Source organism: Oryctolagus cuniculus, chromosome 13 (genome assembly GCF_964237555.1).
Source record: "Oryctolagus cuniculus chromosome 13, mOryCun1.1, whole genome shotgun sequence".
Taxonomy (NCBI): domain Eukaryota; kingdom Metazoa; phylum Chordata; class Mammalia; order Lagomorpha; family Leporidae; genus Oryctolagus; species Oryctolagus cuniculus.
Genome location: NC_091444.1, coordinates 63,342,848 through 63,370,310, shown reverse-complemented (window position 1 = coordinate 63,370,310; position 27,463 = coordinate 63,342,848). Strand labels below are relative to the sequence as shown.

General features: G+C 41.4%; 1 protein-coding gene across 38 annotated transcripts in view; it reads right to left on the bottom strand.

The window, feature by feature from the left end:
• The window catches only part of SDCCAG8 (SHH signaling and ciliogenesis regulator SDCCAG8), a 270,085-nt gene that overhangs the window by 184,488 nt on the left and 58,134 nt on the right, over positions 1-27,463 (bottom strand). For 37 of the 38 annotated variants that reach the window (XR_007909721.2, XR_007909718.2, XR_007909716.2 and 34 more), the window contains 2 exons: positions 14,629-14,781; positions 1,162-1,296 (listed from right to left, as the gene is read on the bottom strand). Coding sequence is in view for 30 of the 38 variants with exons in the window: in XM_051820787.2 (XP_051676747.1) it covers positions 1,162-1,296; positions 14,629-14,781 (288 nt within the window). In the remaining 8 variants the exon portion in view is untranslated. The remainder of the gene's footprint in view (positions 1-1,161; positions 1,297-14,628; positions 14,782-27,463) is intronic. The other variant, XM_051820786.2, reaches the window with a different exon arrangement.

Below are 27,463 nucleotides of genomic sequence, written 5' to 3'. Positions count from 1 at the left end.
ATAAGAAGTAGAGCAGCCAGGACTCAAACTGGTGCCCATATTGGATGCTGGCACTGCAGGCAGTGGCTTTACCTGCTACGCCACAGCGCCAGACCCTAATACACTATTATTTCAACTTTTATTTAGTAGATATAAATTTCCAAAGTACAGTTTATGGATTACAATGGCTTTTTCCCTCCCATAACTTCCCTCCCACCCACAAACACTATTCTTAACCACTGGTTTGACAAAGGTACAAAACTATATTTGTAAAAATACTGATACACACAGACATTTCTTTCTTTTTTCTTTCTGTTTGCTTTTTTTATTTTTATTTATTTATTTATTTTTATTTTTCGACAGGCAGAGTTGACAGTGAGAGAGAGAGAGAGACAGAGAGAAAGATCTTCCTTTTGCCGTTGGTTCACCCTCCGATGGCCGCCGCGGCCGCCAGTGTACTGCGGCTGGCGCACTGCGCTGATTCGAAGGCAGGAGCCAGGTGCTTCTCCTGGTCTCCTATGAGGGTGCAGGGCCCAAAGCACTTGAGCCATCCTCCGCTGCACTCCCAGGCCATAACAGAGAGCTGGCCTGGAAGAGGGGCACCAGGAAAGAATCCGGCGCCCTGATTGGGACTAGAACCTGGGGTGCCGGCGCCGTAGGCGGAGGATTAACCTATTGAGCCGCGGCACCGGCCTCTGTTTGCTTTTAAATTTTAGCTCCCAAATATAAGGAAAACATGCAGTATTTGTCTTTCTGGGTCTGCTTTAGTTCATTCAACATGGTGTGCTCCAGTTCTGTTCATGTTGATGCACGTACTAGAATTTCATTCTTATTTTATAGCTGAATGATATTTCACTGTGTATATATACCACATTTTCTTTATTCATTTGATTATGGACACCTTGGTCGTTTCCAAATTTTGGCTACTATGAACAGTGCTGCTATGAACATATGGTGCAGGTATCTCTTTGATACACTGTTTTCAAGTCTGTGTGGTATATACCCAGTAGTGGGATTGCTGGATTATATGGCATTATTTGCGTTATTCTTGACATAATAAATCTTTTCTACTCTAAAATTCTTCCTGATAACAGTAACAACTTTGTACATTAAGAGAAATATTTTCAAAAAAATTAGTTATGTAATTATTACATTAAAATCTCTTTTTAGTGAAAAGAGTACCTTTGTGACATCCTTGTCCTGAGAAACAAGCTGGTTTTGAATTTCTTCTAGTTGATTAATAGCTGAAATCTTTTCCCTTGTAGCCTTTTCCACCTGGGTCTCTAGTTCAGCAATATTCTGAGACAGGATTAACATCTATAAAAAAAAATAAAAACCCTAAATTATAATGTCACTTAACAAAATAAATGCCAGAAAAATTCTTGAACTAACAAAGTCTCAGCGTAGCTACTGGACTCTATCTGCAAATCATTCCTCTGGATATATCCATCTCTGTACCTGCTCAACTCTGCTATCTCCTGACTTGAAATATGTACTTCCCTCCTGTTCATTCCCCTGATTTCTAAATGTATAATAAGATGATAAAATCAAGGTCAACACCCAAGTAAGTTATGGAACAGACTGTCAAAGATAAATTTCGGATGTGGTGTGGAGGAATCAGACAACTCTTAACATCTTCTCGGGTTCTAGTCCCGGTCGTGGAGCCGGATTCTGTCCCGGTTGCCCCTCTTCCAGGCCAGCTCTCTGCTGTGGCCAGGGAGTGCAGTGGAGGATGGCCCAAGTGCCTGGGCCCTGCACCCCATGGGAGACCAGGAGAAGCACCTGGCTCCTGCCTTCGGATAGGCCCGGTGCGCCGGCCACAGCGCGCCGGCCGTGGCGGCCATTGGAGGGTGAACCAACGGCAAAGGAAGACCTTTCTCTCTCTTTCTCTCTGTCCACTCTGCTTGTCAAAAAAAAAAAAAAAATGATTGATTGGGAGGATTAGAAAGGAAGCTAGTATCTTTTACTGCCATTTCCACTCACCTTACCTAAATACTAACCAGGAGGAGGCTCTGCACATTCTCTTTTCTGTGAAAACCCTGTCTGTACTCCCATTATCTAGCTCTCCTCTACCCTCAGCCATTACTTCCTCTCTTCCCTCTCTTCCAGGAATCTTCTTGACTTCCAGTTACCAGCATAAAACAGGCATCACTTCACATAATCACAGTTCATATTCAGCTAACATGCATGGGACAGTGCTACAGCCTGTTGTTTGGAGCCCACATTTATTCTCATTGATTATTGCCTATGCTGTACTGGTTGTTTAGTATTTTGGGTATTACTCTGGCATACGGTTCCACAACAACCTCAGAATGTGAGTAGATATTTTCATCATACCCAAACCTCTGTGCACCTTTATCAGAGGTAGTTGTCTCTTCATTTCCTCATTAGACTAGAAGTTTTTCAAGGATATGTTCCTCAGCTATTATCAAATGCTTGATGGATAACTGAATAATTAGAATAAATGGATGTTCTGAGAGACTCTGGATATTGGGTTCTCAGTTTTTCTTCTCAGGATTAGAAATGCTTTTTAGACCTTAAACATATCCTTTATAATTTCTTAGTTATGTTTTGCTCTGCTCCAGCAAGTCAAATGTTTCTAGGTTCTTAATTTCTTACTTGCATTGGTAGTTTTAAAATGAAGAAATGCTACCATAGCCCACAGCAAAACAGTTACTTATCAGTTTTATCTGTTGAAACAAGAACTAGTAATAAATTTCAAATATATTGAAAAGTGACATGTGTGTTGAGTTCAGTTTTACAACTAAAATAAGTAACAAACATTTTGTGATAAAATCAACATTGATGGGTAGGTATTTGGCCTAGTGGTTAAGATGCTAGTTAAGATTTCCAAAGTCCCAAATCCAAGTGCCTGGGTTAGGGTCCCCATCTGGTTCTTGACTCCAGCTTCCTGCTAATGTGGACACCAAGAGATGGCTCAAATGACTGGATTCCTGCTTTCAGTGTGATAGACGTGGATTGAGCTCCCCTCTGACACCCAGCTTCAGCCCTCAGCCCAGCCTGGGGACCTGTGTGCATCTGAGGAGTGAACCAGTAGATGGGAGCACACTCTCTCTCCCCCTCCCCCTCTATTCAAATAAATAAGGAAAAAAATTTAAAAAATCAGCACTGGGGGCTGGCATTGTACAGCAGCAGGTAAAGCCGTAAAGCCACACCTTGGCAGCTGGCAACCCCTATTTTCACTGGTTTGCATCTGGGCTGCCCTACTTGCAATCCAGCTCTCTGCTAATGGCCTGGGAAAAACAGTAGAAGATGGCCCAAATGCTTGGGCCCTTGCCACCCACTTGAGAGATCTAGATTAAGCTCCTGGCTCTAGGCTTTGGCTTGGCCCAGCCCTGGCTATAGTGGCCATCTGGGGAGTGAACCAGCAGATGGAAGATCTCTCTCTCTCTCTCTCTCCCTCTCTCTCCATAAATTTGACTTTCAAATATATAAATAAATCTTTAAAAAAAAAGCACTGAACCAAAGTTTTGGTAAATTAAACTTAAATCAATAAAACCAAGAAAGATGCTTGCCTTTGAATTATTTAACTAGCTAAAAATGACGCATATAAAAATAACAAGCACTTGTAGTTATTTCCCAATTTAGGCAAACGTATTAATTAATGTTTCTGGGGACTGCAGAGAATTGTATATTTGACTTATGATTGTTTACATATTCTTATCATCAAAAGATTTTCTAGAAAGCTAATTTGCATATAAAATTAGTTTTACCAATAATAAACTGCCAACTATCTTCGTGCACATTACAATCTGAACCTAAAACTAAAGGTCAAAGAGGAGCTGGTGCTGTGGCGTAGCAGGTAAAGCCGCCACCTGCAGTGCCGGCATCCCATATGGGTGCCGGTTCAAGTCCTGGCTGTTCCACTTTCGATCCAGCTCTCTGCTATGGCCTGGGAAAGCAGCAGATGGCCCAAGTCCTTGGGCCCCTGCTCCCACATGGGAGACCCGGAAGAAGCTCCTGGCTCCTGGCTTCAGATCAGCACAGCTCCGGACGTTGTGGCCAACTGGGGAGTGAACTAGTGTGGGGAGCAACTGAGACTAGACTAAGTTACTGGAATTAAGACTTATTCTATGCATCTGCTCTCCCACAATATGGCGCTGGGGAGGAGTAAAACAACTACGCAGCTGCCTCTCGCCAATTTGACTGATAAGCTGCAGGAGCTGATCCTGCTCCTGATTGGAGGAGAGCAGCGTGCTTGGCGTGTGGGTAGCAGAGTTGGGATTGGTGGAAGAGGACTATAAAGGAGGGGTCGGCAGCCAACCCAGGAAGGACCAGCAGCCAACCCGAGAAGGGCCGAGCAGACAAAAGAACAGCGCAGGGTCCTGTGTCGTTCCTCTGCGAATGGGGGAGCGACAAACCAGAGGATGGAAGACCTCTCTCTCTCTCTGTCTCTGTCTCTCCTTCTATCTCTGTGTAACTCTGACTTTCAAGTAAAATAAATAAATCCTTAAAAAAATAAAAAATAAAGGTCATTAAATATAATCAATCAAAAATATCAATTGAATTTCCTTAATTTAAAATTCAAGTTCATGAGCATCTATGAGTATAATTATAATAATTATATTTTTTCTGGAATCAGACAACAGTGCAAAGTTTAATTGATAGCTATTAAAAATAATAGATTACTTATGTGGAAATCTATCTGAGGATAAACATATTAACACTGGTTTTTGAAGGAAATATGCACATTTACTTTGCTCATGGTAAATTATGAGTCAGTTTCTATTCCAAGGCATGTAACAAATCTCTCCCCTTCCTATGATTTCCTCCATCTGCCACCCATCATTTCTTTCCTCTGCCCACTACCTGTCTTCTACCTCCTGTCACCCACTTCCTGAGGTCTCCCCTCCTGTTGTCACACCTTCTTTTTCCCCATGCCCACCATCTGGAAGTCAACATTACACTGCAGGAGCTTCTCCATCCACATCTGTTGCAGAGCCAGAAGTAACACAGACACAGCTGCAACACTGCTGGATGTCCAAAGAGTTGACATCAGGTAAGTCCTTTAAACTTTGACAGGGGCAAGGAAGAGACAAGGACACCCAGGTTGACAGAAATTTCTGCAAAGCGGTCCCTAGTGTATTGAACATGGTATGAATTGGTACTCCCAATCCAAGAGATATAAGAATAAAGGATCATAGCAATGGGCTACTGTTAAGGGAACCAACTGAGAAAATGTGTGGACCAGAGGGAATTCTCAAAAAAATATGTGATGGATAACTGAATGAAGTAACAAACCTGAGTGACTCAGTACAACCACAGGCCATTACAGAAGACCACAAATAAACCCACAGCAAGAACTGTTTGTGGGCAATGATTCAAATCTATCCAGGTAAAAGGCATATGCTATCCTAGAGCTTCCCACAAAAACAGGATTATTTTTAAAAGCAAGAAGGAGAATGAAAAGAAAGAAAAAAACAGAAGGAAAATCAATTTATTGCTCAAGTGTTCCTGGTGTTACAAAAACAGGGATTTTTGTGTTAGTACTAACTGTAACCACCTAGCACTTACAGTACTATAACTTTTAAAAATATTTATTTTTATCTACTTTCAAGGCGGAGAAAGAGGAGAGAGGAGAGAGGAGAGAGAGAGAGGAGAGAGGGGAGAGAGAGAGGGAGAGAGAGAGAGAATATCTTCCATCTGCTGTTTCACTGCCCAAATGCCCACAAATCTGGGCTGGGCCAGGCTGAAGCCAGGAGCCTGGAAATCCGTCAGAGTCTCCCAGATGGGTAGCAGAGGCCCAAGTTCTTGAGTCATCTTCTGCTACTTAGGATGCTTTTGGAGGAAGCTGGATCTGAAGCAGAACAGCCAGAACTCAAACTGGCTTCCAATATGGGATGAGGGTGTCCCAAGTGGTAGCTTAACCTGTTGCACCACAATGTCCACCCCAGAGTATTATGATTAATTGGCCAGTCCCCCTATTAGATTACCTTCCTGTGCTAGGTGGTGTGACGGACATTTTTTCTCCAAGTCCCATTACAGCAGGAATTACACTGGGTTAATTTTTTAGGAGAAAAATGAGATTCAGAAAACTAAGTAAATTGCTCAAATTCATTAAAGTTAATAAACAAAGGGCAAAACTGGGCTTTTAATTCAAATGTGCTTTTTTTTTTTTTAACACGAAGATCCAAGAAAACTATCCCATATGGCAACTTCTTTCTCTAAAAGCTAAAATTCATTAAATGGCCAGGTTAGCCAGGCATTATGTTAGCTATTTTCAAAATATCATATTGTTAATCCCATCAATTCCTTGAAGTAAGTATTGTCAACTGAACTTAGAGAGTTAAGTGAATTGTCCAAGATCACAGAAATGGCAAATTGGATTCAACCCTAAGTCCTGTTACTCCAAAGTCACTTTCTGCCATTTTCTAGTTAGAATACTTACCTCAATGCTAGGGCCATTGTTAGTGCTTTGTTCATAATCTTTATTTACCGGGGTAAAAAAAAATGACTCAGGGTCAGAAATGTACTGTAGTTATGTTGCCATCTTTAGTCATGAAATAATTATTAGTATAACAGGGACGTTCTATTAGATATAAAAGCATCTGGAATACTGCCAGACACATTTTAGTCTTTCTCCCTTTTTATTAGGAATTCTCATCAACATATTTTTATATAGAACTACTCAGCAAAGCTAATGTTTTCCATTTAAACAATCCCAAAATAAAAATCTAAGTTTGAACAGTAGCTAATATTTGCAATTAATACCATTTTCTCTTACACAAAATACTCAGTTCATAATTTTACCTTCTAGATACCTTATTTACATTAATTACAGGCAGCATTCCTTCCCATATTCTGCATTTCTAAATCCTATCTATTGTTCAAAGCTCAGTTAAAATGCCACCTTCTCCACAAAGCCTTCCATGATCTCTTACAGACAAAAGTCAGTATGGTGGGGGTACAAGGAAGAAAATTGAAAGGAAATCAGACTGGAGAGCTAATGAGAGGAGGAATAATATAGGGTCTTTATGCCATGCTAAAGGATCCTAAATTTTATACAAGGTTGCAGGATGACATGAAAGGATTTTTAAGCAAAAACTGACACATTGAGATGCTCATTTTAGAAACAAGGTTTAGACAAAGATGGGAAGGAGAGGAAACGGAGCAAGGACCCTACAAGGGGCTGTAGAAACCATCCAAATGATGGTTTGCAGTGGATAGAGAAACAGGGCAATAAAAAATGTTTAGGGAACTGAAAACTCTAAAATTTAGTGATTATGAGATGTGTAGGATGAGAGAGAGGGAGACAAGGATGATAAAATTTCTGCACTAGGCAACTGGATAAACAGTGGTTCAATTGGTATAGGGAAGATGTGGAACTCAGAACAGAGCTAGATTCAGGCATCAAAACCATATATATAGGAACAAAAGCCACAGTAGTTCTAAGACTCAAAAATTTACTATAGAACCTTCTATCAAGCTGCTTTTTTCTATTCTAAAATTTATTTTATGGGGTAGGCGCTGTGGCACAGTGGGTTAAAGCCCTGGCCTGAAGCGCCGGCATCCCATATCGGTGCTGGTTCTGGTCCCAGCTGCTCCTCTTCTGATCCAGCTTTCTGCTGTGGCCTGGGAAAGCGGTGGCCCAAGTGCTTGGGCTCCTGCACCCATGTGGGAGACCCAGAAGAAGCTCCTGGCTCCTGTTTCAGATCAGCTCAGCTCTAGCTGCTGTGGCCATCTGGGGAGTAAACCAGTGGATAGAAGACTTCTCTCTGTCTCTACCTCTCTCCGTAACTCTGTCATTCAAATAAATAAGGTAAATCTTAAAAAAAAAATATTTATTTGAAAGAGCAATAGAAAGGGGTAGAGACAGAGAAAGAGGTTTTCCATCTGCTGGTTCACTCTTCAATTGGCTGTAACTGTTAGAGCTGAGCCACTCTGAAGCCAGTGAGCCAGAAGCTTCTTCTGGGTCTCCCACATGAATGCAGGAGCCCAAGGACTTGGGCTATCTTCAACAGCTTTCCCAGGCACATTAGCAGGGAGCTGGAATGGAAGTGGAGCAGCCAGGACTCAAACCAGCACCCATATGGGATGCCAGCACTGCAGCCTGGGGCTTTAACCCACTGTGCCACAGCACTGGCCCCATATCAAGGTACTTTCTAAAGCTGTCTCCTCACTGTCTCCAAAGCACTTTAAATTCAGAGTAACCCAAAAGGCACATATCACCATTCTCCAAAATTAGGAATATAGATTGAGAGAAATCTAGATAAGAGTGCCTTTTAAGGAGAATAAAACCTAAAAAAATTCACTAAATATAATACAAGTGAACATAGCAATGGGAATGAAATGCAGTAGGCTCAAGAGTAAAAGGGAGGTAAGATAATAGAGACATCATGGATGAAAAAAATCTTTCAAGAAACTACTACTGAGGGAAAGAGCAAAGAAATATACAACAAATGGGATCATTGAATTGGCTGCCAAACTTGGCTGCACATTGGAATCACTGTGGCAACTTTAAACATTACTGACATGTGGTTCTTACCTGTGGGCATTCTGATATAAATGGTCTGGGGAGCAGTCAGGGCAATGCGGTTTCTAGAACTTCTTGTGTCATAAAGATTGAGAACTATTAAATCAGAGGAAAGATGATTTCTTTGAACAGGTAAGAGAAATCTGAGAGTATTTTAGGAAACAGGTCATAGCTGTCCATGTTGTGGCATAGCAGGTAAAGCAACCGCTTGCAATGCCAGCATCCATATGAGTGCTGGTTTGTGTCCCAGCTGTTCCACTTCTGATCCCTGCAAACGTGACTGGGAAAGCAACAGAAGATGGCTCAAGTGCTTGGGCCCCTGCTACCCACATAGGAGACAGGGTTGAAGTTCCTGACTCTTGGCTGCAGCCTGGCCTAGTCCTGGACATTGCAGCCATTTGGGGAGTGAACCAGCAGATCTAAGATTTCTCTCTCTCTCTTTCTGTGCCTCTGACTTTCAAAGTAAATAAGTAGGGGTCAGCGCTGTGGGGCAGCGGGTTAACGCCCTGACCTGAAGCGCCAGCATCCCATACGGGTGCCAGTTCGAGACCAGGCTGCTCCACTTTCAATACAGCTCTGCTATGGCCTGGGAAGGCTGTAGAAGATGGCCCAAGTCCTTGGGCCCCTGTAGCCGTGAGGGAGGCCCAAAAGAAGCTCCTGGCTCCTGGCTTTGGATCGGCGCAACTCTGGCTGTTGTGGCCAATTGGGGAGTGAACCATCGGATGGAAGACCTCTCTCTCTCTCTCTCTCTCTGCCTCTCCTCTCTCTGTGTAACTCTTTCAAATAAATCTTTTTTAAAAAAGTAAATAAATAAATCTTTAAAAAGTGAGAAAGAAAGAAGTAAGCAGTAGTGAAAGAAAGATTGAAGATAAGATGAGATGTGGACAAATGGATGTGCTCCTTGAGGTGGAAAAAAGGGATGCGATCAAGGCGAAGTAGAAAGAATTAGGATAAAGCTTTCCCAATCTGACAGGACTGGGATACCTGTGAAAACTGGCATATAGGCAGAAATGGGAGGGAAGATAAACAATTAAAGTGTTAATCAACTAACAACTTCAATTTCCTCGGTTAGATAAATAAGGCTTGGAGGCAGCATTGCGGTGTAGCAGGTAACGTCACTGCCTGAGATGCTGGCATCCCATATGGGCAACAGTTTGAATTGAGGCTGCTCAACTCCCAATCCAGCTCCCTGCTAAAGTGACTAGGAAAACAGGAGAAGATGGCCCAAGTGCTTGGGCCTCTGCTTTCAGGTGGGAGACCCAGAAGAAGCTCCTGGCTCCCTGCTTTGGATTGGCCCAACCCCAGCCATTGAGTGGATCAATGGGGAGTGGATCAACAGATCCAATATCACTTTCTCCCTCTCTCTCTATGTAACTCTGCCTTTCAAATAAAAATTTTCTTTTTAAGGTTCTTTGCTGAAAATGAGGGGCAAAGTGTTTTGGAGAAGAATTTGAAGAGAATAAAAGTGATTTGAAACAGTTCTTGAAAAACGAATTTAAGGGGCTGAAAAGTGGTACAGTCGGTTAAGCTGCTGCTTGTGACACGTATCAAAGTGTGGGTTCAAGTCACGGCTGCTCCAATATTGATCTAACTCCCTGCTAATGTGACTGGGAAGGCAGATGATGGCCTGAATACTTGGGCCCCTGCCACCCAAATGGAGTTCCTGACGCCTGGCTTTGGCCTGGCTCTGGCCTGGCTCAGCCCTGGCTGTTGCAGCCATTTGGGGAGTGAACCAGCAGATGGAAGATATCTCTACCTCTTCCTCTGTTTTATTGCCACTCTTGAAAAGCCATCACAAAATACACCAAATGCCCAAATAAGGGAAAAGGTTTATGGCAGGGGGATGTGGAAACCTGACAGGCTGGAGGCAGAGAGTGAAAAGAGAGTCTGTGCTGTGATGAGGAGGTAGGAGCAGCGAATCCCATTAGAGTGGGGGTGCAGTTGACCCTTGTGGCTGGGCCATTTGGTCACCTGACTCCTAGTTAGCCAGGTTGGATTCTGGAGAGGCTGAACTTATTGTACAAGATGGCGCCTCAGATAAGATGGCACCATTTCATTAACAACTCTGTCATTCAAATACATACATACAAATTTTAAAAACAATTAAAAAAAAGAAAAATGGGTCTAAGGAATCATCACTTCTTATTCGGACTACTAAAATTAACTCACTTCATCTTCAGGCATCTATTTTTTTTTTAAAGAAACGTTTTTTAAGATTCATTTCTTATTTATTTGAAAGACAGAGTTACAGAGACAGGTTGAAGCAGAGAGAAAGGTCTTCCATCTGCTGGTTCACTTCAAAAATGTATGCAATGGTCGGAGTTGAGCCGATTCAAAGACAGGAGCCAAGAACTTCTTCCGGGTCTCCCACATGGGTGCAGGGAACCAAGGACTTGGGCCATCCTCTGTTGTTTTCCCAGGCATATTAGCAGGGAGCCAGATTGGAAGTGGAGCAGCCAAGTGTGAGGAGTCAGATGGGCTAATAGGCAGTCAGGTTGGCTCCAGTAGAAATTTAGGGTGCAAAATGCTTGCTTTCCCCAAAAGTTATCTTTAGCAAGGTCAAAAGTGCCTGCCTGCTCACTCCTTGGAAGCTTCTAATTTTATCATAAGAATAGCAAGGGAATGACAGTTCCATCCTCCTGAGCTCACAATTTATTGTGAAAACAAGTTACCTACCCTTCTGGATGGCTTTTTTGTTTTATGAGCAAGACAGGGCAAAAAAAGATTGCAGATCAGGTTTTTTGATGGGTCTTGTCCCCACCTTGTAACTGAACGTCAAGCTGCTAAGTTCTTTTTTTTCTCTTCCCCAAAATTATGCTTAAAATTCCTAGTACCACCAACCCCTTTGGGTTTTTCCTCTCTTGGAGCCCCCCCAATCCATGCCACTCTGGCTGGAGGTCTCTGACGCTAATAAATCTGGCTTTTAAATCTCTCTGCTTGTCCACTTGGAAATTCTTCTTTCATGTGAGACAAAGAACTGGGGTAATATTTTCTCCACTGCCATTTCATCTGTGACACCAGGACTCAACCCAGTGCTCATATGGGATGCCAGTGCTGCAGACCAGGCCTTTAACCTGCTGTGCCAAAATGCTGGACTCCAAGCATCTATTCTTATGTTTCTTCCAATCTGCTGATAATATGATTTTTCTCAAATACATAAATGGCATCATGACACTGTCCAATTTAAAGTCAATCAAGTGGCTTTCTCACTTTTTCAATAAACTTAAAAAATGCACAGAAATTTTCAGGCCATTTGCGATTTGGTCCCTACATAGTTCTTCAAAGGTATCCCCCAGTATTGTCTGCCTCAGGTCTTGAATCTTGTCTAAATTCCTAGAAAGTACCATGTTTTCCATCTTCAGAGTCTTGGGCATGTTGTTTTCCCAGACTGAAATTCTCTTTCCCCCAACCCTTTAGCTGACCATTCCTTCTCAACTGTTTCAAGTCTCATTTTCAAACTCGCCGTTTTTTAAAAAATAGATTTATTTTAGAAGGAGAGTACTGAGAGAGGGAGAGATAGAGAGACAGAGATCTTCCATTGAAAGTTCACTCCCCAAATGGCTGCAAAGGCCAGGGCTGGTCTGAGGCCAGGAGCCTGAACTCCATCCAGGTTTCCCACAGGGTTGGCTGGAGTGCAAGTCTTTGGGCCATCTGCTGCTCTCGCAGGTCCATTATCAGGGGGCTAGATTGGAAATGGACTCCAACTAGAACTCACATGGGATGCCGGTGTCATAGGCAGCTATACTTGCTGTAAACAACATTGGCCTCCAAATCTTTCTTAAGAAAATCTTTCATGACTACCTAGACTAGATTGGGTTCCTCAGCATGTTATACTGAAACTTTACGGCTTTATCACCAAGATAATTAAAAACTCATCTGTGAAAATATTTAATGTCTACTTTCCCATCCAGTCTGTATGCTTCATGAAGGAATTGCATTGTTCCTATCACATTTCGAGTCCTGAATTCTAAATGAATGGGAGAGAGAGGAATGCATGGGAAGGCTGCTAGGAAGCCCTGGAGAATTGTGGATATTGAAGACCCTGAGCAGGGCCATCCATTTTGGGATTTTCACCAGCTGACACCACTAATCCAGGGCATACAAAGTAAGTTGTTATACCGATAGTAGGATTTTGACAATTTTTCATAATAGAAGATAACAAGGGAGTTAATTATAAATGCCTCAGTTTACTCATACACTTTTCTCTTTCTATATCCTTAGGATTACATACTGCCTTGCACAAGCAGCTACTTGTTGACACTTGCCAGATGAGTTAATTATCACACAGATGAGTTAATTATAACAATGCCACAGCAAGGATACAAGTTATAAATCTTTTATTTTTTTTAACGTTTCACAGTTGTTTTGGTTTCCTCATGGACCACCTCTTGCCCAATTTCACATTCCTGTAGCAATTTTAAACCTAGGTTCCATTCTAGTTTTTTACCAACGGAGCAAGGACAAAAGCTTTAGATCTATTTTGGCCTCTCACTTGTATGATGGAAGCAGGCCTCCAACTCCCTGTGTTCTCCTTCAGCTGCCTCAGCCCTGTCCTGCCTCTACCATTGGCCACACCACTGTCTTAGGAGTCCAGCTATTAATCCAAGTCCTCCCCATTATCTTAAGAGTTCAGGCATAGTTCAAACTCTCCCAAGCCACACTACTTTCTTGAGGGATCAGCCACTAGCCCAAGCTCTTCCCACCATCTCCAAAGCTTAGCCCTAGCCCAGACCCTCCCAAACCCTCTCAGCTACCTATACTATATAAGCCACTAGTTGTGTGAGCAGGGCCTCTGTCTGCTGTGTGTTCATTGGGAGTGAGCCCCTCTCAGTGAATAAGCCTGTTCTAGCTGTGAGTCCGTGTTCTGTCTCCTCTTTGTCTTGCTCTCTTATCTGTACATTGTTCTTTTTTTTCCAAAGATTTATTTATTTATTTGCAAGTCAGAGTTACAGGGAGAAGATGGAGATAGAGATGGAGATGGAGTGAGAGAAAGAGAAAGAGAGAGAGAGAGGGATAGGTCTTCCATCTGATGGTTCACTCCCCAATTGGCCGCAATGGCCGGAGTTGTGCTGATCCAAAGCCAGGAGCCAGGAGCTTCTTCCGGGTCTCCCACACGGGTGCAGGGGCCCAAGGACATGGGCCAACTTCTACTGCTTTCCCAGGCCATAGCAGAGAGCTGGATTGAAGTGGAGCAGCTGGGTCTTGAACCGCCACCAATATGGGATGCCGGCGCTTCAGGCCAAGGCATCAACCCACTGCGCCACAGCACCAGTCCCCAGTTATTGTTTTTCAAACAGTGCACATTTCATGTTATCTGTTCCTTTTGCCCTTAATTTCTTTCTTCCAATTATTTAGCTGAGTATGGTCATTATTTATCATGATTTGTCAGAACTGATTTCACTTACTGTGTGTAATCACTCTTTCCTAGTTACTCAGTTTTGTACAAGTGTTTTATCTGCAGCATATTTAATTTATGGGTAGGGAATAGAGTGGGAGAATCGTCTCTGTTGATTTAGTGAAGGTTAAAATAAAAGCTGGGTATCTTCAGAACATGTGCTCTTCTCTGGCAAATATGAGAGGAAATCCAATAGAATGATGGCAGGATTAAAGTCAACTCACAATTTCATATTATGGAAATTGATTATTTTAAGAGGCCAGAGAATAGGCTTCCTTGAGAAATACATGGAAAAATAGAACATTTACAAATTTAAGTAAGAGGGATCGGCGCCATGGCTCACTTGGTTAATCCTCTACCTGCGGCGCCAGCAACCCATGTGGGCGCCGGGTTCTAGTCCCGGTTGCTCCTCTTCCAGTCCAGCTCTCTGCTGTGGCCTGGGAAGGCAGTGGAGGAAGGCCCAGGTGCTTGGGCGCCTGCACCCACATGGGAGACCAGGAGAAAGCATCTGGCTCCTGGCTTCGGATGGGTGTAGCTCCGGCCATAGTGGCCATTTAGGGGGTGAACCAATGGAAGGAAGACCTTTCTCTATCTATCTCTCTCTTTCACTAACTCTGTCAAATTAAAAAAAAAAATTAAGTAAGAAATTTGGATACTTAGAAAGATTTTACTATTTAAGTTCATTCAAAACCACTGCCTATGTAAGTGTTAACACCACAACATTTCTTCTGCAAGTTGGACAATAGGAGTTTTTAAATACCTTTGATTCCCAGTCCTGCCTCTCCTTTGTTATTTCTTTTTTCATCCTTTCTTTCTCTAAGGCCCTTTTCTCTTGCTGAGATGCAAGTTCTTTTTCAAGGCGATCTGTCTGCCTCTGCAGCTCATTCTTCAACTGCTCACACCGGATTAAAGCCTGTCAGAGAAAGAGTGAAAAAGTGAAATGGTGATATGGGACTGATCAAGGAGTTAGATTAGGTTCATGAGCTGGAGGCCACACACCCCTCCTTGCTCCCATGCACTCTCACCTGTATCCACCCACCTGTCAATCAGACTATGTAACCACGCCCTTTTGGAAGTGACTAAGAGGCCTGGAGAGCACTGGGCCCGCCCCTCTCCTGCCTGATCTTTTGCCTTCGCTCTCTCGCCCGCCTGTGTACCCTCTCACTTGCAGCCTCTGGCCTGCTCCCTGGAAACGAATGGTATGCCAATGCTTAGAATTCTCTAACAGCAAGAACTTGAAATGTTAAATTTTGGCTTAAGTTAGCCCAACAACAATGGGAGTTCAGATTTTGGAAAAAATAAGGTGAACGTAAGACAATCAAGCTTTAATTTTATTTAAAATAATTCAGACTCATTAGAACAATTCTGTATTTGCTTATCACCCTATTTACTGATGTAAAATAATATCTTCAAATGTTATGTTTATTCACAAAATTCAATTTCCACAATTAAGGTTAAATCAACTAACTAGAAAATTCTGGTGACAGACCTTGAGGACCACAGCTCAGAATTTTGAAAAAAGGGATCAGAAAAACCAAGTGTCTTAATGTAACTGCTGATTTGAACCCTGAGAACTTTTTCCATCGATGACAAAGTATGTGGCAGATTAATGATTACCATTCCTACACCTGATAGACCAGGCAGGTGTCTCAGTAAAGGGCTGAAAGCTCAGTCTGCATTCAGACGGGGGTAGGGGGTTATGGATGTGGGTATGGGGCCCTTGTCCATCCTCTGTTTCTTCTCCCCTCCTCTGGAAAAGTTTGAGTGGGGGATTTTTGGATGTGTAATTTCCCAAATAAACCCCTCTGAGCAATACTGGCCATCAAAGTTCTTACCTATTGGGGAAGAAAATTACTCCTTCGGACCAGTATTTATAACCTTGTATGACCAGCTGTATCACTCCCTCAGCTCAGTGAATTCCTTTTGATAAAGGACAGATAAGGACACCTTAGGCTAGAGGAGATAGATAAGAAGCGGAGCCATGCTTTCAAGACTTGTTTCCTCATTCCATTACATATAAATTTATTTCCTTTGGCCCATCCTACACATACAGGCTAATATCTACCTAGCTGCCTTAACATTAGTTAATACTATAGTGACATATATAAGTATTTATAAACATATTAATGGATTTCTCATTTTCTCATTGTTAAGAATTATGTAAATATTTTAAATGACAAGCAGATCCAAAATTTAAAATGAGGCATTGAATATTACCATTGCACATAAACATCTGAGCACCTATCATTTAACATTATATAATAACCAAATTTCTTTCTAAATCTAGCTGAAATTTAGTTCACTCCCCTAAAACACACAACTAGAGCAAAAATTAGGTAATGAATCCAAAGGAAAGACTCAAAACAGCATTCCCTACTTAGTTTTATGAGAATCATCAGCTTCCATTGTAGGTAGAAGCCCATTATTGTCCTTCAACCTAAATTTCTGAATTTCCAGAAATAAAACTCTCTAACCTCCTTTTAGCCAAATTTACAATATCTTTATGTAAAATAACCAGTAACAAAATATGATTTTAACATCCCAATTCTTAAGAATCCTAGTAAAACTAAGGTGCTATCATACCAAACTCTATTTTCCCATATCTTATATGATTTATACTTATTGTGTAATTATGAGTTCAATAGTCACATTTTTTTGTTTGTTTTTGTTTTTTGACAGGCAGAGTGGACAGTGAGAGAGAGACAGAGAGAAAGGTCTTCATTTGCCATTGGTTCACCCTCCGATGGCCGCCGCAGCTGGCGCGTGCAGCCGGCGCGCAGCAGCCGGCACACAGCGCTGATCCAAAGCCAGTAGCCAGGTGCTTCTCCTGGTCTCCCATGGGATGCAGGGCCCAAGTACCTGGGCCATCCTCCACTGCACCCCACCCCCACCCCCCGGCCACAGCAGAGAGCTGGCCTGGAAGAGGGACAACTGGGACTAGAACCCAGTGTGCCGGCACCGCAGGTGGAGGATTAGCCTATTGAGCTGTGGCGCTGGACACACATGTGTTGTTAATTGAGAAGGAACTAGTCTTAGAAAGAAAGCAGTGTAAGTTTTATGCATACATATGCTTCCTTATGGTGAAAGCTATAATAAACACAGACAACAAATATCTAGAATATGAAAATCTTCCTCTCTTAATCTGGAAAGCATTATCCTTCAATTTCTTTTTGTTTCTTTTGGAAAGTTTTTGTATTCCTATGCATAAAGTATGAGAGTAAAATTCAACTGTCTCAGATTAAGTGATAAACAAAAACAATGAGTAAAAATTTATGCTCCTTGGGAGTTAGTCCCAAGTCAAATTCTAGATGAGAATGCCTGGAAATGGAAAATTTAAATTTGATTTTAAAAGCATAATTTTTCTACAATTTTAGCCTTTGGAGATTGAAATACTATAAATTAGTGACTTTAATGCTTTAAAATGCATTTTTTATTGTGAAAAAAATTTTATACAAATCTAATAAAGGTATTTACAATTTTTGCTGATATAAACAACACTTTTGGTATGAATGACTAAAATGATCATTGAAAATAAACCAGTATATCCAATCAGAAAGTTTTCATTTTAACAAAAACACATGATTGAATAGCATTAAGCACAGGAACAGTGAAGGAGACTGCTGAAGATCTAAAAGTCAGGCTACAATGAAGAGCAACTAAAGAATCAATTCAGACAATTCAATCAATTCAAAAACAAGGACCGGCAGTGACTGATCTAATGCCAGGATAAGATGATAAGCCCAAAGTAAGACACATACATCACACAAACAAAACCAATGCTGAACCTGGTTTTGTGAATGACACTCTTTTCATTAGTTACCAACAAGGGGTGATAATGAATATGAAAGGACAAATAACATATTGAATAAGAGTTAAAACTGGTTATCAGCATACTCAAGGATTCCACATTTTAAAACAGCTTCTAATTTTATTTACTTTGTTATTAACAAATATGTCTAGTCACAATGAAAATATTAAGATTTAGCAATACCTGGAATTATAAAACTAAATATTTCTAAAGATAGCTCTCTTACTAGAAAAAAGACACAACAAAGAAAGAGAACTATAGATCAATACCCCTGATGAACATAGATGCAAAAATCTCCAAACAAAATACTAGCTAATCAAATCCAACAACACATCAGAAGGATCATCCACCCAGACCAAGTGGGATTTATCCCTGGCATGCAGAGATGGCTCAACATATGCAAATTAATAAATGTGATAGGTCACATTAACAAATTAAAGAATAAAAACCATATGATTATCCCAATAGATGTAGGAAAAGTATTTTATAAAATACAACATCTTTCACGATAAAACTTTAAACAAATTGGATACAGAAGGAACATGCCTCAAAACTATCAAGGAAATACATGAGAAACCCACAGTCAGCATCATATTGAATGGTGAAAAACTGGAAGCATCTCCACTAATCAGGAGCTAGACAAGGATGCCTGCTCTTGCCGCTACTATTTAATATAGTCCAGTAGGTTTTAGCCAGAGTCATTAGGCAGGAAAAAGAAATCAAATGGATACAAATGGGAAAGGAGGAAGTCAAATTATCCCTGTTTCAGATGATATGATCCTATATACAGGTGAACCAAAATATTCCACCAAGAGACTACTGGAATTCATAAGGGAATTTGGCAGAATGGCAGGATATAAAATTAGCCACAAAATCAATTGCCTTCCTATACAAAAACAATGCCATGTCTGTGAAAGAACTTACAAAATCATTCCTATTCATAACAGCTACAAAGAATTTAAATATCTTAGGATATATTCAACCAAGGATGTAAAAAATCTCTAAAATGAAAATGATAAAAAATTAAGTAAAGAAATAGAAGACATTTAAAAATGGAAATATCTTCCATGTTTGTGGGTTGAAAGAATTAGTATCATCAAAATGTCCATCCTACTCAAACCAATATACAGATTCAATGCAATCCCAATCAAAATACCAAGGACATTCTTCTCAGATCTTAAAAAAAGGACCTTAAAGTTTATATGAAAACACAAGATACCCTGAATAGCTAAAGCAATCTTAACAAAAACAAAGCTGGATGCATCACAAAACCAGATTTTGGAGACACACTACAGGATAGTTGTAATCAAAACACCCTGCTACTGGCACAAAAATAGACATGTGGACAAATGGAATAGATTAAAAACCCAGAAATTCATCTACACATCTACAACTAACTAATCTTTGACAAACAAGCTAAAATCATGCCCTGGAGAAAAGACAGTCTCTTCAACAAATAGTGTTGGGAAAACTTGATCTCTGCATGAAGAAGTATGAAACAAGACCCTTACTTTAGACCTTGTATAAAAATCAACTCATGGGGCTGGCGCTGTGGCGCAGCGGGTTAACACCCTGGTCTGAAGCGCTGACATTCCATATAGGCGCTGGTTCTAGTCCCGGCTGCTCCTCTTCCAATCCAGCTCTCTGCTATGGCCTGGGATAGCAGTAGAAGATGGCCCAAGTCCTTGGGCCCCTGTACCCACGTGAGAGACCTGGAAGAAGCTCCTGGCTCTTGGCTCCGGATTGGCGCAGCTCTGGCCATTGCCACCATCTGGGCAGTGAACCAGCAGATGGAAGACCTGTCTGTCTATCTCTACCTCTTTCTGTAACTCTTTCAAATAAATAAAATAAATCTTTTAAAAAAATCAACTCACAATGGATCTAAATCTATGACTTGATGCCATGAAACCAGTAGATGAAAACAAGACACTGGCATAGGCAAAAATTTCTTGGATAAGACCCCAGAAGCACAGGAAATAAAAACAAAAACAAATAAAAGGGATTACATCAAGCTAAGAAGTTTCTACACAGCAAAGGAAACACTCAACAAAGTAAAGAGGCAACCCACTGAATGGGAGAAAATATTTACAATGATATTTGTATGATATTTGTGTTTTGGGGACTGGTCTATTTCACTAAGCATAATGGTATCCAATTGCATCCACCTGATAAAGGATTAATATCCAGGATCTATAAAGAGCTCAAAAAATTCAACAACAACAAAATAAACAATCCAGTTAAGAAATGGGCTAAGCACATGAACTGGCATTTTTCAAAGGATGAAGTACAAATGGCCAATACGCATATGAAAAGATGCTCAGTATCACTAGCCATCAGGAAAATGCAATTAAAAACCACAATTAGGTTTCATCTCACTGCAGTTAGAATGGCTATTATCCAAAAATCAAAAACTAAATGCTAGAGAGGATGTGGGGAAAAGGTACTCTAATACACTGTTGGTGGAATTTAAACTAGTACAACCATTATGGAAGACAGTATACAAATTCCTCAGAAATCTGAAAATAGATCTACCATGTGACTCAGCCATCCCATTCCTGGGAATTTATCCAAAGTAAATACAAAAAGCATACAGAAAGAGCTATTTGCACCCCTATTTTTCTAGCAGCTTAATTCACAATAGCTAAGATATGGATTCAACCCAGATTTCCATGAACTGATGACTGGATAAAGAAAATGTATCCCTGATGGAATACTAGTTGGTCACTGTGGCATAGTGGATTGAGCTGATGTCCCATATGGGTGCCAGGTCAAGTACCAGCTGCTCCACTTCTGATCCAAATCCCTGCTAACATTCTTGGGAAAGCATTGAAAGATGGCCAAAGTGCGCGGGCCCCTGCACCCATGAGGGAGACCCAAAAGAAGCTCCAGGCTCCTGGCTTTGGATAGGCCCAACTCCGGCTGTTGCAACATTTAAGGAGTTAACCAGTGGATGGAAGTTCTTTCTCTGTCTCTCTAACTCTGCCTTTCAAATAAACAAACAATCTTAAAAAAAAAAGAAATCCAGTCTTTTGCAGAAAATGGTTCCAACTGGATACCAGTATGCTTAGTGAAATATACTAACCTCCAAAACACAAATATTATATGCTTTGTCTGATTTCTGGAAACTAATGTATAGGGCAAAAAAAAAAAAAAATAAATGCACATTAGTAAAATTGACATCTTGAGATTTGCTTATTGTTTATAGCCCTTGTCTATACTCCTGAGGAACTGTGGTCTTAGTACTTACTACTTGTTGAACTCTTTATTTAATGGAGATTAAGCTTGTGATTAAAGTAAACTGAAAGTATATCATCAGGGCCAGCACTGTGGTGTAGCCAGTAAAGCCGTCGCTTGCAGTGCCGGCATCCCATGTGAGTGCCAGTATGAGTCCCAGCTGCTCCAACTTCCGATCCAGCTCTCTAATATGGCCTGGGAAAGCATTAGAGGATGGCCCAAATCCTTGGGCCCCTGCACCCATGTGGGAAACCTGAAAGAAGCTTCTGGCTCCTGATTTTGGATCAGTGTACCTCTGACCATTGTGGCCAACCGGGGAGTAAACCAACGGATAGAAGACCTCTCTCTCTCTGCCTCTGCCTCTCTGTAACTCTGCCCTTCAAATAAATAAATAAATCTTAAAAAAAATAAAGTCCATAAAAATGATTATCAATAATGTTAAGCATTTAACTTATTAATAATGCAAACTACTGATTTTTTATTTATAAATTCCTGCTTACCAGAAACTTGATAGTCTATGCTTATCTCCTCTTTTCAAGATATTTATGTTATTTTTTGTTTTGTGGCAGACAACATACATTACTTTGTATATCTTTTCTTTTTTTTTTCTCAGATCCTCCTGAGAGGCTCTCCCTTCTGTCTGGTGAGCAAGGGAAATTGTGTTTGTTTGTTTGTTTTTTTTAAAGATTTCTTTCTTTATTCGAAAGTCAGAGTTACACAGAGAGAGGAAAGGCAGAAAGAGACAGAGAGAGAGATAGATAGAGAGAGAGGCCTTCTATCCCATGGTTCACTACCCAATTGGCTGCAATGGCCAGAGCTGCGCCAATCCATAGCCAGGAGCCAGGAGCTTCTACCAGGTCTCCCAAGCGATGCAGGGGCCCAAGGACTTGGGCCATCTTCTACTGCTTTCCCAGGCCATAGCAGAAAGCTGGATCGGAAGTGGAGCAGCCGGGTCTCAAACTGGTGCCCATATGGGATGCCAGTGCTTCAGGCCAGGGCGTTAACCCGCTGTACTACAGCACTGGCCCCTGTATATATCTTTTTTTTTTTTTTTTTTTTTTGGACAGAGTTAGACAGTGAGAGAGACAGAGAGACAGAAGAGAGAAAGGTTTTCCTTCCATTGGTTCATCCCCCAAATGGCCGGCACGGCCGGCACGCTGCGCCGATCCGAAGCCAGGAGCCAAGTGCTTCTCCTGGTCTCCCATGCAGGTTCAAGGCCCAAGCACTTGGGCCATCCTCCATTGCCTTCCCGGGGCCACAGGGGCCACAGCAGAGAGCTGGACTGGAAGAGGAGCAACCAGGACAGAATCCGGCACCCCGACCAGGACTAGAGCTCAGGGTTCCGGCGCCGCAGGTGGAGGATTAGCCAAGTGAGCTTCGGCGCCGGCCCTGTATATCTTTTCAATGCTTTTTGATTTTTTTACTCTAAGTTACTATTCACTGCCCTTCTGATTACATTATAATCTAACACAAAATAATTTGGCAACTTGGGATAAAAAGTTTTGGAACATTTACTAGGTCTACTGGGTTGGTATTTAAAAAAGCATAAACCCTTTGTTTAGTGAATTATCTCATTATAAACACAAAATCACTTCAAAAGGGTCATGGAAAATAGAATTAAAAGATAAGTTTATTTTGGTGCAAAATGTTGTATAATTCTTGCATTTGAATATGCTCCTGGTAACTTCATGCCAAAGCCTGTGCCTCAGGCCATCCCATGCACCATTTCATACAGGCAGACAGGTCCCAGGCAGGTTAACTATTTCATCTGTTTCTTGTAGCTTTCCCATACTCATTTAGTGAAAGGTCAATTTTTTTCTCTTTTAAAGTTATCCCTAACTGTAATAACTTGCAACATTCAAAGAAAAACATTGAGCATATATTATATGCCAGATATTTTCAAAATGGCTTATATGGCTTACCATTTTTAACTCTCTCAATAAATTTTAAATAATTCTTGTCACTCAATTGAAGAAATGGGCTTTCAGTGATAAACTTGCCCAACTCAGAGACCTAGAAAGTCGAAGAGTGGGAATCTGATCCAAGGTAGTTTCATATAAGAATCTATTCAGGCCGGTGCTGCGGCTCACTAGGCTAATCCTCCGCCTGCGGCATGGGCACATTGGGTTCTAGTCCCAGTCGGGGCGCCGGATTCTGTCCTGGTTGCCCCTCTTCCAGGCCAGCTCTCTGCTATGGCCAGAGAGTGTAGTAGAGGATGGCCCAAGTCCTTGGGTTCTGCACCTGCATTGGAGACCAGCAGAAGCACCTGGCTCCTGGCTTCAGATCAGTGTGGTGCGGCGGCTGCAGTGGCCATTGGGGGGTGAACCAACGGAAAAGGAAGACCTTTCTGTCTCTCTCTCTCACTGTCCACTCTGCTTGTCAAAAAAAAAAAAAAAAAAAAAAAAAAAAAAAAAAGAATCTATACATGGCATTGTAATATTCTCATGTTAAATGTTTATTTTCTCATAAAAGCTTCAGGCATTATTGTTAAATCAACAACAGCAGTCACTGTGCACTTACTCCCCATGTATGATCTCTGTCCTTAATGTGTTGTACTATGTGAACTAACAGTAAAACTACTACTAAAACAGTACTCTATACTTTGTGTGTCTGTGTTGGTGCAAACTGTTAAAATATTTACTTAGTAAATACTAAGTAGATCTTCTGTATATAAAGATAATTGAAAATGAATCTTGGCCAGCGCCGTGGCTCAATAGCCTAATCCTCCGCCTTGCGGCACCAGCACACCGGGTTCTAGTCCCGGTCAGGGCACCGGATTCTGTCCTGGTTGCCCCTCTTCCAGGCCAGCTCTCTGCTGTGGCCCAGGAGGGCAGTGGAGGATGGCCCAAGTCCTTGGGCCCTGCACCCCATGGGAGACCGGAGAAGCACCTGGCTCCTGGCTTCGGATCAGCGCAGTGCACCGGCCACAGTGCGCCGGCCACGGCGGCCATTGGAGGGTGAACCAACGGCAAAGGAAGACCTTTCTCTCTCTGTTTCTCTCTCTCATTATCCACTCTGCCTATCAAAAAAAAAAAAAAATAGAAAAAGAAAATGAATCTTGATAAAGAATGGGATGGTTATGGGTGGGAGGGAGGTTATGGGGGGAAAAAGTGGCTATAATCCAAAAATTGTACTTTGGAAATATATATTTATTAAATAAAAGTTTAAAAAAAGCTTCAGGCATTTTCACTTTCCTTATAAATTCTCATTTGTATTTAATTCCTATTTACTGAACATGCAATACACAAATGGCACACTAGATGGCAACAGATACCAAGAAGTAAAGAACAAAGTAATCATTTCATAGCTCAGTAATAAAAATAGCTAGGCTTTACATTAAATTGTGCCCTCTTACTTCCTAATGTGTTTTAACCCAATCTCTAGATACAAGCCACTTCATAAACTGTTTTAGCAATCAGTCCTTGTACTGATTAGTATTAATTCAGTGGAAATGCTATAAATTCCCAATACAACACCCTTGCTTGTCCTTCACTGTTAAGTTTTAAAAAACACCAACTACAAAGCTTTACAGTAATAGTTCAAACTGATAATTTGCTTTAATTTAATTGAACAAATGTTTATTGTGCAATTAATATGCAAATGGTCATGTTAGGAATACAATAGATGTCGCAGTTGACTTTCAAGGTCTTTTGGTAGATAAAAGTGCCTCCACATTTTTGTGCAATATCAATATGGACATAGAGAAGGAAGAGATTCATTCAAAAAAGAAGGACTGGGGAAAGCCTGCAGGAGAAGTGCCACTTGAGTTAAGCCTCACAGAATGAACTGGATATTTCATAGTATAAATACTCAAAAACAACAGCATATTCAAATGCAAGAATTATATAACATTTTGCACCAAAATAAGCTAATCTTTTAATTCTACTTTCCATGACCCTTTTGAAGTGATTTTGTGTTTATAATGAGATAATTTGCTAATTAAAGGGTTAATGCTTTTTTAAAAACACAGTATAAATACCCAATAGGGCAGAAGAGTACAGAATGAGTAAACGCATGACAATGGACATTTGTGGCTCATGTTCTGGAAAGCACATGGACTATATGGAAGAGTAAAGCAAAAGGTAAGTCTAGAAAAGAGCAACCAGAAAAATCTACAAGGTCATACTAAAGAATCTGTCTTGTCTTCTATTGCAAGAGGGAAGCTAACTGAAAAGGGAGACTTGGTACAATTCAGGAAGACTACAAAAACAATGTGAAAGACACAGTGGAACTGGAAAAAGCCAGAGGGAAACCAACTAGAAGGCTATGGCAATAGTGTACAAAAGTTGCAGTGTGTGTGAAGACTTGCGCCAGGACAGGGATATGGGAATTGAAAAGTTGGCATTGCAAAGTAATGGACTCTGATGAGAGAGCGAGCTTGGCAACTGATTGGATGTCAGGAATGAGGTATGGGAACAAATCCATATATTTTAAAGGATATAAGCTAGGGCTGTGGGTAAGATAGTTATGCCAAGTTTTGAAAAAGATAATATAGAAAATAGTAGAAAAGGAGTGGCAAGTTAGAAGGTAGAGAGAAGTTTTAATTTTGTTGTGTATAGTTTCAGATGTTAGTAGGATAACATCTCCATAAAGAAACAAAGACAGGGAATGACAGCAACGTGGCAGGAAAGCTAGGAACTAACTCTAGGGAATGTCTACATTTAAGGCTTGTGAAAAAAAGTAAAGACATGTAAGAGTAGACAACAGTGATAAAAAGAGGACCCATGGAAGCAACATATCAGCTGAAACAAGGGAAACAGGTTTTACGTTATGATAGGGCACTTAATGGCTTCCAAAAATACAGTCTGACAGGGCCTGCACTGTGGCATTGTGGGCTAGGCCTCCACCTATGGCACCGGCATCCCATATGGGTGCCAGTTTGGGTCCCAGCTGCTCCTCTTCCAATAGAGCTCTCTGCTATGGCATGGGAAAGCAGTGGAAGTTGGCCCAGATTTTTGGGTCCATGCACCCACATGGGAGACCCAGAAGAAGCTCTTGGCTCCTGCCTTCAGATCGGCCCAGCTCCCGCCATTGTGGTCATTTGGAGAGTGAACCAGTGGATTAAACACCTCTCCCTCCCTCCCTCCCTCCCTCCCTTCCTCTCTCTCTCTCTCTCTCTCTGCCTCTGCCATTTTGTAACTCTGCCTTTCAAATAGATAAATAAAACCTTTTTTAAAAAAAAAATACAGAGTTTGAGTCAAATGAGAATTGATATGAGGTCAATGGGTTTGGTCATCAGGAAGTGACTACTTGATCACTAAATAAACAGTTTAGTAGCATGAAACCTAACTGCAATTTGTTCAAAGTCTAACTGCAATATGATCAGAAGTGAGAGGAAAGCTAGCAGGACAGATAGTTGCTTTTAAAAAGCCTGCCACTGGGGGCTGGCGACGTGGCTCACTTGGCTAATCCTCCACCTGAGGCACTGGCATTCCATATGGCACCGGGTTCTAGTCCCGGCTGCTCCTCTTCCAGTCCAGCTCTCTGCTGTGGCCCGGGAGGGCAATGGAGGATGGCCTAGGTCCTTGGGCCCTGCACCGGCATGGGAGACCAGGAGAAATACCTGGCTCCTGGCTTCAGATCAGCACGGTGCGCCGGCCGCAGCAGCCACTGGGGGGTGAACCAACGGAAGGAAGACCTTTCTCTCTGTTTCTCTCTCTCACTGTCTGTAACTCTATACCTCAAATAAATAAATAAAATATTAAAAAAAATAAAAAGCTTGCCAGTGAAATGATGGACAGAGGTAGAAAATTGAATGGAAGCTGAATACATGAAGGTTGCTTTTTGTTTGCTTAAACAGCTGTAGACAGGATGAGAGGGACAAACAGTGGAGAGGGAGGGACAGAGTAGGCAAGAAAGATATGATAACAAGTAGTTCAGGCCCCCTGCAACCCTAGAAGTAGAAGACATCACAAACTTATAGAAGAAAGAGATTCATCTTGCGAAATAGAGGGCCAGAAAAGGAAAAAAATGAGTTGGACAAACATTCAAGGGATGAGAAGATGCTGGGGAGGGTCTTGGCAAGCTGTCTTGACCTCAGTAAAGCAAAAAGTGTGTCTCCTGTTGAGAAGAGTGTGCTGGGAGCAGAGGTAGGTAGGAAAGTGTACTTCCTGTGTAGAGTACAGACGGTATTCAACTACAGAGAAAAGAACAAGGGGACAGAACCTACAGCCACTGCAGGTTACCAGTATCACACTCTACAGCACAGCTCATTCAGCAGTTTTCCTAAACAACTGTATTTGGCAGTGCTTAGGCTGGAAGCAACAATAGATTAACTTTCACCGGGCACTGGCAAAGTAAGTGAACAGGAAAGATAAGAAGAAATTCTTGAGTGCTAATGAGAATACAAGTTGCAATACACTTAATTAGTGGAACTTTACTGAGTCTGTATTTATGAGCCAAACACTAATGCAAGACACTGGAGATTTAACAGTGAACAAGACAAGTAAGTTACTGTCAAAGGTTTTCAAGGTTATTGAAAGATACAAATAAGTAATAATAACATATTTCAATAATGTTATAATGAGGAGTAGTTCTTAACTGGAGCAAATTT